The sequence below is a fragment of the Neolamprologus brichardi genome, chromosome 19 (assembly GCF_056152115.1).
Source record: "Neolamprologus brichardi isolate AB-2024 chromosome 19, ASM5615211v1, whole genome shotgun sequence".
Taxonomy (NCBI): Eukaryota; Metazoa; Chordata; class Actinopteri; order Cichliformes; family Cichlidae; genus Neolamprologus; species Neolamprologus brichardi.
In genome coordinates this window covers 1,333,614-1,349,256 of record NC_142122.1, presented here as the reverse complement: position 1 = coordinate 1,349,256, position 15,643 = coordinate 1,333,614, and the positions used below count along the sequence as shown (strand labels likewise).

At 44.6% G+C, this 15,643-nt stretch overlaps 1 protein-coding gene across 1 annotated transcript in view; it reads right to left on the bottom strand.

Annotated features, from left to right (window-relative positions):
• The window catches only part of LOC102793490 (uncharacterized), a 47,256-nt gene that overhangs the window by 16,344 nt on the left and 15,269 nt on the right, over window positions 1–15,643 (bottom strand). Inside the window, exons 2-4 of the mRNA XM_087833070.1 lie at window positions 8,944–9,076; window positions 3,374–4,611; window positions 302–1,359 (exon numbers count right to left, since the gene is read on the bottom strand). Coding sequence (XP_087689196.1) covers window positions 302–1,359; window positions 3,374–4,611; window positions 8,944–9,076 — 2,429 coding nt within the window. The remainder of the gene's footprint in view (window positions 1–301; window positions 1,360–3,373; window positions 4,612–8,943; window positions 9,077–15,643) is intronic.

Sequence of the window (15,643 nt, the reverse complement as noted above, 5' to 3'; positions counted from 1 at the left end):
TCTATTATTAACTTTATATGTTTTATTTGATTGCATTTTATTGGCAATTATTCCATATTTAGGCAACTGTTTTTCAGATAATAACAACCTAAATATTTGGAGTTTTTCTGCAGAAACATCTGCAAACCAGATGTTTGTCCAGATCCAACAGATGAAAAACAGTCTGTATTTTCATCCCTGTATGAAATGTTCATTATAAATGACCCCGCTTGTTCATTTTAGTTGCCCCTGGGTTTCATATGTCCTCCTTCACCCCCCCTCATGTCGCCTGGTCCGACATGCTGTATTCGAGCTTTCTTACCTTTCTTTGGACTTTCGGGTATCACTGGCGGCGTCTCACTCCCAGGACTCTCGTCAGCTGTTGCATCTTTCTGCTCTCGACTTGTCTTCTGGACTGTTTTAGGTCTGTCCGAGTCCATCTGACCCGATGAAACCCTTCTATGGGTTATGTCAACCTTCTTTCTCGTCGGAGATGAAACGGGCAGCCGGCTCTCCACATCGTTCTGCTGCTGTGTTTTTTTGACGTCCGGACTTTCCCCGTGTGGTGGGTGTCCACTCTTACTGCTTCTCTCCTCATTTTCCACGTCATTTAGCAAGATCACAGACTCAAAGTCCTCATCTGATTTGTCCTTGCTGAGTTTTGTTCCGGTCCTAGTTTTCGTGGGAGAAATGTTCCCCGACACCGATTTTCCTCCTTTGGTTTCCTCAAAGCTTGGTTTCCTTCCAGGTCTGGCTGCAGTTGTTGGAGATTTCAGAGTCTCTTTGGTCCTAGGTTGTTTTTGTAGTTTGGGCCCTGAGGTGTCCGGCGCTGATGTCTTATCTGGTGTCACTGGCGATTTCACGTCTGCGTCTGATGTTGATCTTTTGGGGATTTTAGACTTTGAACCCGCAGCACCGGAGGGAGCACGGGTTTGGTCTTTTAATGCTGGCAACATACCAACAGCTCCGTCTCTTTGTGTTGGATTATCACTGGAAGTTTCCACTTTTGTGCCCTCTGTGGAGCCCTTTGCCTTTGTTGGGACATTCTTGGCCTTGTTTGCAGCTGCAGAGGTCGGGGTCTTTGTTCCACCCGCCGTGGTATGCCGGCTTTCTGCTGCTCCTTTAACTCCTCGTTTCGGGGCTGCAGCCTGGTCGGCCGCTTGGCCTCTCGCCGCTGGTTCTGCAGCTGCTGGCTTCTTTTTGTACATGTCTGACGCTGCAGAAGTGTCATCGAAGTCTGAGGCCTCCAAGTCTGTTTTACCTTTAACTATGGCTTCCAGAGTGATTGCCTCAGAGGGTGAAGACTCGTCTTCTGGTGTGGGCCGATCGAGGGTTGTGTCCTTAAAATCAGCATCGTTGTTGTTTTGGAGGATCAGCCGTCTGTCAGAAAACACAGAAAATATTTAATGACGGCTCTAGACACACTTTATGTATCCACACAAGTAGATAGATCCTACGCTGTGAAAACCACCGAGTGTTATAGCAAAATAGATTCTGGCTTTGTAATACTGGTTCATTTTCTCACTGCACAAATTATATATAAAGCAATAAATAACCTGCTTCCTGACAATATTCTAAAAATGTTTTCTAAAAGGGAACAGGGACACAATCTGAGGGGGGAATTAAATTTAAAACATCCTCGTATCCGTACAACATTAAAAAGTTTCTGCATCTCTGTGTGTGGAGTGAAGCTGTGCAACAGACTAAGTAAAGATATGAAGCAAAGTCCGAGCATGGCGCAGTTTAAAAAGCGGTTTAAGGATGTGGTTTTTACAGGGTACAGGGAAGAGGAAGAGATTTGATAGGATGTTTTTGTCCAATATTTTCATGTGTGTGCGCGTGCACGGGTATGTTGGTGTGGGTATATATATCTGTAGGTTGTGTATCCTTCGAGGTGTTAATGGGGTTATTGAAAATGTGTATATGTGCGTATGTGTATATACGTATGTATGGATAGATAGAAACATATATATATATATATATATAAAAATGAATAATAAAAAAAAATACACATGACATATAATGTCATTGCAAGGAGGTATTTCTGTAGTCTATAGATTACTAGATAGTGGAAAAGGGGTGGGATTAAATAATCTTATGCTTCTTCCTGCTCCTTTTTGAACATGAAAGTTATTTGTAGTTGTTTTTGCTCGTTTTCCTTTGCTTTGTTCATTTGTCTCTTTTAATTCTATGTTATTGTACTTTTTTAACATGTTCAAAATAAAGATTCAATCAAAATCAAATACTTTGTTGCATAAATGATAAAAAAAATGTTTGAAAAATAATTAAATGCAGCATATTTAGACCATCATTTGTGCCTTTGGAGGCCTAATTTTTGGCTAAATATCCAGAGAAGGAAAACATATCCTGGATATTACAGCCCCCCCAGTGAAGTCACTGGTACAACTTGAATCCTCAGGGTCCTCAGATAGCTAATGCTAGCACTATTACAGTGAAGCACGAGTCCAAAGAGAGTTTACTGCCAACTCCACAGATCCAACGAGCTGCTGACGCAACAGACACGAGAAAGAACAAAGCAGCCATGAAGCAGAGAAAAGAAAAAGAGCAAAAATTACAGCAACACAAGACGAGGACAAAGGAAGACGTGGAGCTAAGCTCACGAGCCCCTCCCAGAGTGGGTAAATCCACCTGACTGTCCAATACATGGATGGAATCTCTGAGCCTGACTGAGCTTCCACTTTTAAGACAGCAAATAAGAAAACTACTTTTAAAACTCTGTGTTGTCCTTAAAATTATAAATCAGACACTTAGCAGGGAGACATCAGAGCAGCAGCTGTAAATGTTTTCCTCAGTTTACACCTGCACAACACGACCAAAGGGAAAAACTGCATCTGCGAGTCTTCATGCAAAAGGTCACATGTTGTGTTTTCTGACCTGATTAAGTTCAAATATCACTCAAACATTTTGTGTCTCGTCTCTAATCGTGCCATAAAAATGCTTCACACATGCAGAGTTTCCACTGTTCTCCTGCACGATGACGGGAAACCTGGATGAACCGTCTGTAAAACCACCTGCAGAATCAACCGTGTGTAGAAACTTTAAGCACCGAGGCTGAGCGTTTCCACGGCGTCCTGAGGTCAAACATGAGAGCTGCTGGTTGTAATGACTAACTGGAGGTAGTGAATGAACACCAAAGGTTAACAGAACAGCTGACCTACATTTGATAAATCCAGTAAAGTGTCAGAAGCTTAAAGGTGTTTCTGAGTGGCTGGATGAATATTTCAGCACCTCCCTGCAGGTTTTAGCCCCATTGTTCAGCTCTGGCACAAAGCACCATGGGAACTCGGAGCTCGGGTTGCATGCAGGCTGAGCTGTTTCTCTGGATCAAAGAGGCTGTAAAAGCAGAGGAAAATGAAAACAGACAGACACTCACGGTTTCGCCTCTGTTGTGTTTGAGCCCTTTGAAGTTGAGCCTTCGTCCACGCTCGGCTCGGGGCCGGTGTGCACCTCGGCAACAGCTTTGCTCTTCGAAGGCAGACTCACAGTCCTGCGTGTGACCCGGCTCGATCTCGTCCGGTGTCGCTCCTGAACCGGAGAACTCCTTGTTGAGTCTGTGTCCGGCCCCTCCGGCTGCTCCGTGGGGGTCTGGACCTCCCCCACAGTCTGTGACAGGGAGGAGAGTGAGTGTGGCAGGCTGCCACTGAGCGCAGGAGTCTCTGAGGGGGTGGGAGGGCTCTCTGGTGCTCCCTCATTCTCTGAGTCGTCCTCTGGAATTACTGTGACAGGTACGGCCAAAAGAGGAGGCGAGTCTGCTCTAAAGCCCTCCTCCTTTTTCATTACACCCCTTTCTTTCTCCCACTCCACCTCCTCCTCTCCCAGGTGTGTCTCCACCCATATGGCTTTGTGGAACACGACAGGAGACTCGCCTTGGGGTTTTTCCTCTCTCGTGGTTGCACTTTCCCCCGAGAGGCTGCTGGTGGATATTCGAGTGCTCGTCCTGGGTCCTCCTGAGTTTTCCCTCTTCAGGTCCGGAGGCTTTCCCTCCGGTTTGAGCAAAGTTATTCCTCTCAGCGCCGTGCTGTGGCCCTTCTCTCCAACCTTCACCGACGCTTTCTTTGATGCTAAGCTTATGGAGGTTAGGTTAGGAGACTTTGGGCACTCCACAGCCTTGGAAAGTGGGATCTGAAGTGACGTCAGTGTGGTCGGGCTGATGACCTCATCCTCACTGCTGCTCTCTGGTCTCTTCAGTACTTTCTGTTCCAAATTCACCTGCAGCCGTTTGCTCACTTCCTCCACCACGGATTCAGCGAAGCCCACTTCTGACTTCAAACCGAGATCTGGCTCGGTGGCAGATGCAGGGTCTGTGGAAGTCATGATTGCATTCAGCTCCTTCACGCTCCCGGTGCTGTTGCTGTCTGCAAACGGCAGGTCTGCCTCTACTGTGACCTGCGAGGCCCTGCTGGAGGCGCTCCGGCTGGAGCTCTGGCTCACAGTGTCGCCGTGCTCAGCATTGAACCCATTTTCTGGCTCAGATTGGGGCGAACGTGGCGACAAGGGGGATGCCGCGGAGCTGTCGGAGGTGCTCGAATGATTCCGGCTGCTGCTCTTCTTCCTCTTGGAGCTGAAGAAGTTGGTGAAACGGCCGAACATCGATTTCTTCTCCTCCGAACTCTAAAAAGAAAAGAGGACAGGCAGGAAAGATGAATACTGAGATGTAAGACTGCATTAATAATGAAATCTGCTGTACTTCCTCTGAGGTTGAGCTGCATCGTGCGCTCTGCCTGTCCTGGACTCCTTTAAACACAAACACAGTCTGGGCCTAAAGTTATCCCACCACCATCACCTCGTTTTTCCTTTTCATCTATTTTTATACATTTGGATCATTTTTGAAGTTCAAGGAAATCCCCTGAAAACAGATCCTGTTCTATAATCAGAGCCAAGAAAAAGAAAGAACAGTCTGCAGGTTGTTTGGCTCCAAGTAAAAACTGAAGCTTTAAATGTTTGTCGATGCTCGAGAAGACAAGAAGGAGCGAGTGTTTGTCAGAAGCTCCAACTAATCACCTGCTGAGCAGCAGGAACTACAACATGGCAGCCAGAGAGGAGGCGGCGACGGAGTGACATCATCAAAAACAAACAGCAGCCATTCTTTGGAAATAAATGTAAAGTAACTGTCGCAGCAGGATTAACAGACTGACTTTGATATTTCTGCAGAAGCACTAAACCGAGCTCTTGACTTCCTCTACATGATTACATGCAGTCAGACTTTAAATGTATTTCTGTATTTTTCCCGTGTGAGAACACTGATGGATGTGTTTGTTCATACGTGTGTGTATAAATCAAACAGCTGATTCTTTCATCCTGATGCTTTAATAAGTGAAAATCAGACTCAGTCGAGCTGAGACGAGACGGCTTTTCTGTAGAAATGAAAACTGGCAGGTGTTTTCATCGACATACCTTTGAGTCACAGATGAGAATACCTGAAAGATTTTCTAGATAAATATTCTTTCTCACTTAGTCAGAAACGCAAATCGTTGGAATTTACCTTCCTTTAAAGGTGCGACTGCAATCAATAAGAATTCTTTCAATTTCAGCTGAAAACATGTTTTATCATTTGGACAGAATATGATCCTGATACAAACGCAGGTAAAAACAGATCTTTCATAAACTGACTGGTTTTAAGCAGCCAGTTATCCCACATGAGCTTAGAAAATGTAGAAACTAAAATCATCAACGGAAACGTTTCAGATTTGGTTGATCTTATCAGCGTCACTCACAAACACATGGATGGACCGGCTGAGTGACTCTGAACAGGAACAGCTCTCTGTGAGGTGAGCTGTACACGGCCACGCTGTGAACACTCTTATAACAGCTTATCGTCACCTCACTTTCATTTATCACTCATGTTTAAAACAACATTTTGTTACATTTTAACCACCTTTACCTTTACTTTGGATATTTGTTCTATTTTGAGCTTATTTACTTTGCTTATACCAAAAGTTGGGAAATATGGGAATGTCAAACAAAAGCATCGTTAAAGCAAATCCTTTATTCTCTCTTATTATGAAATATTTTTCACCATTTTTTGTGTGAAGAGTGAAAAGCTGAACCAAACTAAACGCAGACACCCTCAGTGAATGACGCACAGCAGTAAAACTGAATGACTAACTCACTTTTATTCCCACAGCTCACAGATTCAAACGGCTCAGAAAAAACCCGGAAAACAAACATGGAATATCGGAGCAGGTGAAAGAGCAGCAGAGACGTCCACAGTCAGGTTTGAAGCCCGGACTGCTCATAATGCAAAACCAAAGCTGGCGGTTGTCACAAGAAACAAAGAGCACATGTTAGAACAAGAAGCAGCTACGCACCATTCTGACTTCCTGGAGTCCAAACTGCAGAAGTTCTGTGTCAGAGTTGGTCCCAAAAATCACACAAAACTGCGCCGAGAACCGACGACTAATCACACCTTGTAGAAGAATTCAAACCCTTAAAGCTTCCTGCTCCTCAGGCAGCACTGACTGCCTCTACCTGAGCGTGTCACGGCTCTGAGACGTGGGCTTTGCCTCCTACATCACAGTAAAAAAACAATATTGTGAAAGCCAGCTGGAATTCTCAATCCAGTAAAAATGAGAGGGTGTGGACGAGGCTGGCGGAGAGCAGCACACCCTTCCTCATTCTAAAGCGTGCGTGTGAATGGGACGCCTGTTATCTGCTGCCAGCTTCACGAACAAATCATTTAGGTCTCAGTCTCGTGTAGAGGAACCACACGGCTGTGACAGAGGAGCCATTTCAACACCCTCACTCTGCTTTCCAGCATTTCCATATTTTCACTGAGCAAACAGCAGCTCAGGCTCAGTTTTTCCAGTTCATATCCAAACAGAAACAAACCACGGAAAACAAAGTGGAAGCGCGGCTACTTTACCTGCTTTAAGGGCCTGAAATCCAGAGCGTGTCAAAACCCAGAGGGATTACTCTCCTTCCACTTTTGCCCGCCATGTATTAGTCCTCCACCTACCGCTGCCCTTCAGCAGGACAATGTCAGGTAGGTGGGGACTGAGCTCATATCAGTGTGAATTACACCCCCCGTCCTTATCTCTGAGACTGCAATAAAAACACGCGGGAAAGATAACGGAGATCAAAATGAAAGAGCGCAGGACGCCGAGCTTCAGCTTTCACACACGAGCTCATTAAAGCTGAACTGCAGCATCGTTTCACACACTACATATGAAAAGCCTTAGAAATTACATTATACTGTATGTAATATGAATCTTATACGTTTTACCCAACGTCATTTATTTACTGAGGGGTTTTATTGTAGTAATTTTGGCATTTTATGTCCCCCGTAGGTTTCTGGTCCTCCCACAGACACAAAGAGCACAGGAGGACGGGTTTGGCAGGTTTCTGTTTATGGGAAGTAGCTCCAGGCCAATAGGATCCAACAGGATTATATGCATGTCATTTTAAAGGAGAAGCACGTTGTTACAGTAACTGTTTTTAAAAAGTCCACAAACAACATTCTTCATATTCTTTAAGTCTGTAATAAAATATTTGTCCGGACCGACATCAGGAAAATGATCTACGGAGGAACAAAGACCCAAATTAATGAATGTGTCATTAAATGCAACAATCAGAGCTGAGTAATATCTGCATTTATTCGAGGATTTTAGCATGTTTGGTCTTCCACAGTAATGAACACATATCCCACTGTGTTTTTGTCACTTCCTGTTTGACTGAGAACATGAAGTCATCAGTTTACTGATCAGAGGGTGAAACACCAGGTCAGATTAATCGCGTCAAGGTTAAACTCAGAGTTGCTTCCTGGCTTAATCACCATGGTAACTGATACTGAACACATCACTAAGTCGGGAGCAGGCTATGATCAGAATTTTAAAATTGGACTTCCACAGAGCGCCGAGCGCCATTTGCTGCTTCCATGAAGATAAAATCATAGGAAATCTGACCGCCTAACACGGCTAATGCAGCTGATCTGCTCCGGATGCACTTCTGATCCATTTCTTCCGCTTCGCGCGTCTGAACTTGCCGTTTTTATGTTTCTAAAGTCTCAAACTTTCTGACGTCCTGCAGATTTTTAAAGAAAACAGTGTCTAACAAAGAAGTGCTGCACAGGTAGATTTGGAGGAAATGTGGCTCGCAGAGCCGTCAGTGCTGCCGTTTATTAAACAGTGACGGTTTATAAATACGATGACACGGTCAGCTGGCAGCAAACATGACGGCTCATGAAACAATAATGTGATCAATCAGCTGATCGAGTCACATAAACTCTGAACCATCTCATCTTCATGTTTCTGTTTATTTAAAAAGGACTATGAATAGAGTTCAGTGTGTAAATACGTCAGATTTAGCCACTAATTTTCATCTAAATCACAGTTTTCAAACTCAAAATAAGAACCAGGCCTCAAGAAATCAAAAACTGAGTAACTGGACCAGTAAAGTAATGCAAACCGAGCTGGAGCTGAAGCTGACGACACATAATCTCCTCTCTGCTTTCATCTGGACCTCATGGACGCAGCGCCTGACAAACAAACCAGAAAATCTCAAAACAGCTAAAAATAAAAGTGTAAACGTGTAGAAGATCACTCTCCTGTGAGAGACGGCAGAGCTCCTACTGATCTGACTCACAGATGTAGATCACCAGGATGTTCCACATGTTCTAACTGATGAGACAAAAACACTAAACACTAAAACCTTCATCGCAGCTCTGAAGCCTCTCCGAGCTCAAACGACACAGAGAGGAATAACTGATGATCCAAAGGAAGCAACAAGAACAAAACTCTGACCTATGAGCCGACAGCTGATCAATATCACCCAGAATCCGAGTGATCGTCAGCAGCTAAGAGTTTGTGCACTCAGAGTTCAATAAAGACGTGAAGATAAATTCATTTTGTGTATTTGTTTAATATTGATCTGTTCTCCTCTCAGGGAGGAATAGAAGCTGCTCTGACGTTCTGCATCTGTAATCTCTGAGGATTAACTCAGACCCACCTTGGAGTGTTTGGAGGGCGACATCGGGCTCCCCGGCGCCGCGTTCATGTCGAAGCTGATCATGGACGTCCAGTCGGACACGGTCTGGTAGCTGAACTCTGTGGAAACGCTCATCTGGTCGGGGTCGAGGCTCCTGGTGCACAGAGGCAGGAAACAGAGGGGAGAGGATGTTATGTCACCGACCTTTGTTTCTGCTCTCATTGTGCTTGCTTGTGTGTGTGTGTGTGTGTGTGTGTGTGTGCGCGTGTTCATTAAAACACACACTTCACAACAGAAAAACACAACAACATCCCAGGAGATGAACCACTAAGCAAAGCACATCCTCAAATCCTCCAATCTGAACCCCAAACTCAGCAGTTAGCTGAAGTCCACACAAACATGCAGCAGTGATAGAAACACCACCACGTCCTGCTGTCCTCCACCTAAAACACACAGCTGTGCACAGCAGCTGCACTTTCTCTCTTTCCTATTATCACGTGTAAGATTTCCAATCACTCTGAAAAATGATGGACTTTAAAAACATGAAGGATTAAAATTAATTTCCTGTCTAAAAACAAAGTTCTGCTTAAAACCTCGCGGTGACTGCATCTGTCATTATGACAGCTCTCCTGCTAACACCACACTACAGATAAAGCACCATATCAGACTAGCATGCATGTTATTTAATGTCGTCAAGTGCAAACACACACCCATGCACGCACACACACACACGTGCTGCTTCACGTCAAAGCTGCTGTGTTGGTTTTCTTCTCACACCTCTGATTGTTTTAGAGGTTAAACAAACGAACAGGCGAGCCAGAAAAATGACACCTGCCGAGGAACGCTCGCTCTCTGCACGCACGCCGCTCAGACAGAGCAATTAGAGCGCCGCAGAGGATTGTAGAGCACGTGTGAGGCATGAGGAGATCCAGCGTTTACAGACTGAACGCTGCTGCAGTCGTGCAGGACGTCAGCAGGCCTCCGTGTGTTGTGCTCGTCTTCATTTAGAGTTAAAGTCAGTTAAACTGTTCCTAACTGGACCGTGAGGCAGAGACCACTGTGTCTGTGCTCTCTTTATCCCTGCTGAGTTTTCTCTAGCTTTGCTTTTTGCTGCTGACAGCACGAGACGCCACCTGCAGCCTCTCAGGTGGAACAGGCGAGGACATCCATGGTGTCATCATGAGGTTTGCTGTGTCTCTGAGCACAGTCTGCAGAGTGAGGAGGAGATGCTGGACAGGACCTCCTCCATCAGCAGGATCAGTATGTGCTTTGTGTGAGGAGGAACGGGATGAGCCTTCAGCTGACCCTCATGTGACTCCCAGTCTCGTCTAACACTTTCGTTCAGCTCCAGATCAGTGACAGAACGTCTGGTCGGCATCATCTGACCACAACAAGCTTTCTGTACCTGCAGCTGTCCTGAGCTCACAACTGCTTTTTAAATGAATCCGTTCATTTCTTCACTGAATCAAACTGAGTTTGACACTCTGTGCTTTAAACCAGCTGCCCAAAGGTGTTACCAAGACAGCTGCTAAGTGATGAAGTAAACTTCTAGAAGACAGCTGGCTTAAAGTGAGAGGAGCTTGTTTCAGACAGAGGATGTACTAAGGGGCAACACCAAAGCCCAGTATAAGATACAGAAGGATTATTTTGAACTGTGACTCATGCAAAGCTGCTCTGGTTGAGTCCAAGTGTAAAAACATGGAGCTGGAAACGAGCAGTACAATAACTAATGACAATAACTGCTCATAAAGTTACTGCGAGGTTTCAAACACAAACAGCAGGACACGAGTGGCTGTAATACCTTCTTAAACCACAAGGAGGCAGCGTTTGACTGTTGTTTGCTGCAGGAACGCACATCAGGTAACGTGACTCAGATTGTGCAGTTACCTCTGACTGCATCATGACCTCGTCGTCATGGACAGACTCCTGTCTTTGTAAATAAAGTTAAAATGAATCGTGCAGCTGTGCAGGTGGGACTCGATGTGCTTCACACTCTGATCCACCATGTTTATTTCTTTCTGGTGTGAAACCTGATAAAACAGGCTGATCAGCTGATCGCGCTCCTTGATAAGCGCCTGGTGATGTTACATCTGTTCACTCTGATCCAAACTCCTGTTGTGAGGAAATTTCTATTGATAAAGCTGAAACACAGATGAATCATTGAAAAACCTGCAAAAACTTTATTTCAGCACAAACTGTCCGAACCAAACAGCACGTTCTTCTGCCAGGAAATATTTTGCATTATTATAAAGTTTCACTGAAAGGTTTAAAATGATTTCTGTTTTCTGCAGATAAAAGATTTTAACTTGTACAAAGTAAAGTGAAATCAGTTTTTTCATAATAAAAGTACAGACTGCAGTGAGGTTCTTCTTTGTCATAAAAAGCTCTGCTAAATGAAAAATAATTTTACCTGGATAAACAAAAGCATGTGCAACAGATTTACAAATATAAAAAGTTTGTGTTCAGCGGGTGAGGTAACTCTCCGCTTCCACACTGACAACATCTTAGCATCCAGCAGTGAGCAAAGTGCCGCTGCTGTTGCCTGCGCCGCTGTGGGTGTCGGCATGAAAGGGACCGACTTGTTATTTTGTGATTGGACACGTGTGAGACTGATCAGCCAGTCGAGAACACTGGAAATCGTCTGATTCTGGTCCCTGGCCGATCGATCGGTGCATCACTATTAAAAATAACAAACAAGGTGAAACGTCTTCTGAGTAAAACGTCCAGGTAAGACTTCACAGCCTTACTGAGATTCCTTTGAACAGTCTCGCCTCAGCCTGTTTGGGGTTTCCTCATTTTCCCTGAAATGTCTCAACATCTCATCAACAGACAAGCATCGACCTGCCGCCTCCAATCAGCCTTTTGGGAACCGAATCCTCGAGTGTGATCGTGCCGGCACATGTGGACGGAGCGAGGAAGCAGCATCTCTGCAGCCCCTGTGCTCGCCTCCAGCACGAGAGCTGATTTAAAACGTGGAGCGGTGGGATTTCACTCACTGGCTGTCATGTCGTCACCGTGGCAGCAGATAGATGAGCCCTGCAGTGATGCGACATGTACATACTTGTAGGTGGTTTCACCAGAGCAGGAGGGATGTTCACGGTCCCTGCACTCTGTCAGAGAAGGAAACTTTCAGGGGGAAAACAGAAGCAGGTCAAATATTTGTCCTCTCCATAAATAGATTCATATGATGAGCAAAGCCTTCATGCAGCGGCTGCATGACGGCTTTGCTAACAACACTTTGCATGTTCCTCAAACATACTTATGTATTGAGACAGTTTGATTCGTCCATGTAAAGGATCTTAGTTTTCTCGCTCTGCAGATGTGCTCCTGTTTCTGCTGAACTTCAGTCGCATTAAACCAAAATGACTCCATAAACAAAAACAGGTCACATGACTGAGTTCAGAGACAGCTTTGTGTGTCCTGCACATTCTGCAGCCTGCTGCGAGTCCAGCACCACCTCCTGCCTGTATTTCCACACAGCTGGAAAAATCTGTGAGCAGATGTCAGAGAACAAAGAAGCCTCACACAGAGGGGAAACTGTGAGCTGTGCATCCTTACTTTAAAAAAAGTGAGTGTAACCTCTGACCCTGTTAAGGATGACTTGAGGGTGAAATGCGTCTCCCACACTCAGCGATCGGCACAAACCAGCCCCGACTTGTGTGGATCTTCTCTTTGTTGCAGCAGACAAAGATCTACTGTTACTGATGTTAAAAACAATCTGTGCTGTTATGATTTGAATACACCGAGGCAACAGATGTCAGTGTGTCGGGGTTAGAATTCACAGATTTGATTAACAGCAGAAATTAAAGAGCAGGCGGGTGGAGGTCGAGCGGGTGTAGAAAGGCTTCATTCTTCAAACCAGTGCTCCCCCCGACCCACGAGGAGGGTTTTTAAGAGAAGATGAGTATAATTGACCTTCATCAGCACAGGAAATGCAAACACGCTTATTTTAAATTATTATTTTTAAAGTTTAATTACTTATCAAGAATTATCTATTCTTGTTCTATAACTTCAGGTTAAATTTTACATGCACACACTCTGATACTGTGGAAGACGCTTTTTGTAGTCAACCTCTGCAAATTTCAACTGAGACTGTCACCAGCAGGGGGCAGCGTTTCTCCAGTACATGTCTGAGATGTTGTCAGATTGCTGCTGTTTAACTCCTGATATTTACTTTTAACTCCATATTTTCTTGAGAGGCTCTGCTTTTCATCATTTTAAATAAAATCTCTTCTTTTTGCTTGTTAAATAAAAGTTAGACTGGCTCACAGCACCATCTCCTGGTACAATCTGGTATTACATGGAAGTACAGCACGGACCTAGTTCAGCTTTAGTTGACGTCTCCTCAACACACGGATGCTTTGGATATGATTTTTTAAAGGATGTTTTGATAGACTTTGTTAATCATATATAATATTTTTTAATTATTCTTTGTTTAATTTACTTAATTTAGTCGTGTTGCAATTATTCACCAAAACTTTGATACTGATGTACGTTTCATGTCTGCAGCTCTTTAAAACAGCTGTATTTTAACACAAACCATCATATTTATCTAAAAATAGTTACATTTTATGTGTTTACTCATTAAAAATGAGTATATCATTATAAAATATTTAATAATTTTTAGGTTATGCTTTTCGTCACACTGACAATAAGCTGCATTTACCACATAAAAAATGCTGCATTTTTAAGCAAATTTTATGACAAAGCAAGTCAGAAGTTTTCTGAACTCTTCGGCGGTGTGATAAAGTTCCTTCCATAGAAAGGGGAGAAACAGAAAGACGTCCGTAGACGCTTTTATTATTATGTGTTTCCTCCTTCCTTTCCAAAGTCAACATGTCAGCATTATTAGCAGCGTGTTCTCGTCGTACTGACAGTTTTTCTTCCAAAGAGGAAGTGTTCTCTGTATTTTATTCCTGTGCAGGACGGAGATGCACGGGTGAAAACAGGATTCGTTTTCCAAACATGGAACATGTGTGCACTTTAAAACGCTCGAAAGCGTTCACAAACACTTGGCCTGGTTTTGCCTGCACGCCACGGCAGCAGCAGTTATTGGTGCGGTGGAAGCGGAGCGGCTGCAGCTTACTGGCTGCTGCAGACCCGCCCCGTGTCTGGCAAACATTCAGCCTGCAGCGGTCGTTCCAGGCACTCCCTAAACGCTCAGCCAAGTTCACAAACAACAGCTGGGTTTGGGTTCTCAGAGCAAAGCGCCTGTTTGTATTTCTATACAGCACTTTGGGTTCGTATCAGCTTTTCACAGGAATTATTCTGAGCAAACAGAAGCACAGCAGAGGGCGACTCTTTTGCCACACTTTAGCTGAGTATTCAGCTCAAAGTTTCTATTGGGCAACTTCACCCTGGAGAAAGGCTTCAGTCCAGCTGTCGTCTCCACTGTGGCCTGTATTCTTTCACTTTTTGTCCATCTTCCATCAGCAGCTCCCGGTGACTCATTAAAGCCCTCGTACAGCAAACAGAGGCTGAGTCAGCCGCTGAATCCTGTCCATCCCTTGTTTAGTCTATTCAGTAGCTGCTGCTGGTTTGATTCGTATTTCTTAACATTACAGATTAATTCTGCTGTGGATTAATTTTACTCTGCTAGTTCGGTGGGAGTTTGTGCATGCACATGCCTGTGTTATGTACTCAGAGTTACTGAAGCGTCGACATGCATGAAAGGCAGATTTCACCTTTTTCACAGTCAGAATTTATTCTGTCTGAATTTCGTAACGCTGCAGCAGAGCGATAAGAGAAAGGGAGGGTCCAGCTGAAACTATTCTGGGGAAGGGCAGCCTCATCTCATGTTTGCAGTTGCTACGGACACTTTATTAGGTACACCTCTAGTATCAGTTAAAGCCCGTTTTGCCTTCAGATCTGCCCCATGTCTTCATGGCACAGATTCAACAAAGTGCTGGAAACATTCCTCGGAGATTTTGGTCCATGATGACATGACATCATCACACAGCTGCTGCTGATTTGACAGCTGCATGGTGAGAACCTCATGTTCCCCCACATCCCAAAGGTTCAGAGATAAGAAAGCAGTTTGAGATGATGTGAGCTTTGGGACAGTGATCATTATCCTGCTGGAAGCAGCCATCAGCAGATGGTCACTGTGGTTATACGGGGATGGACATGGTCAGCAACAACACTCAGGTAGGCTGCAGAGATTAAACCGAGCCATCATCCTCCACATCATCGCACAACCTTCAGCAACCTGAACTATTGAGACAAGGCAGCATGGATCCATCACATCATTTATATAAACTTTACCATTCAAACGTTTCTGCAGACAGAAACTCAGCACAACATTTTTCAGACCTTCCATCACCCAGTCTGGGTTTGTTATGCCCTCAGTGGTACCCAGTGCAGTCGTCTGCTGCTGCCCGTAATGTTTGATTGTTGTGCGAGTGGTTATCAGTTCCTGTTACCTTCCTATCAGCTCACAGCAGTCTGCCCATTCTCATCTGACTGCTGACGTCAACAAGGAAGGTTTTCCTCAGAACTGCTGCTCACCGAATAGGTCAAAGGTCATCTTCACCATGCCTTCATGCCTCTATGCACTTGCCATGTGACTGGCTGATTAGATATTTGTGCAAACAAGTAGTTAAACAGGCGTAGCTGTGAGTGTATCCTGCCCTCTCAATCAAACATGACATAGATTTTGTGCAGTAGTACAAAATGATCTCAAATGTGCTGGAAACACACGCATGTGCTGCACGAGAGCACG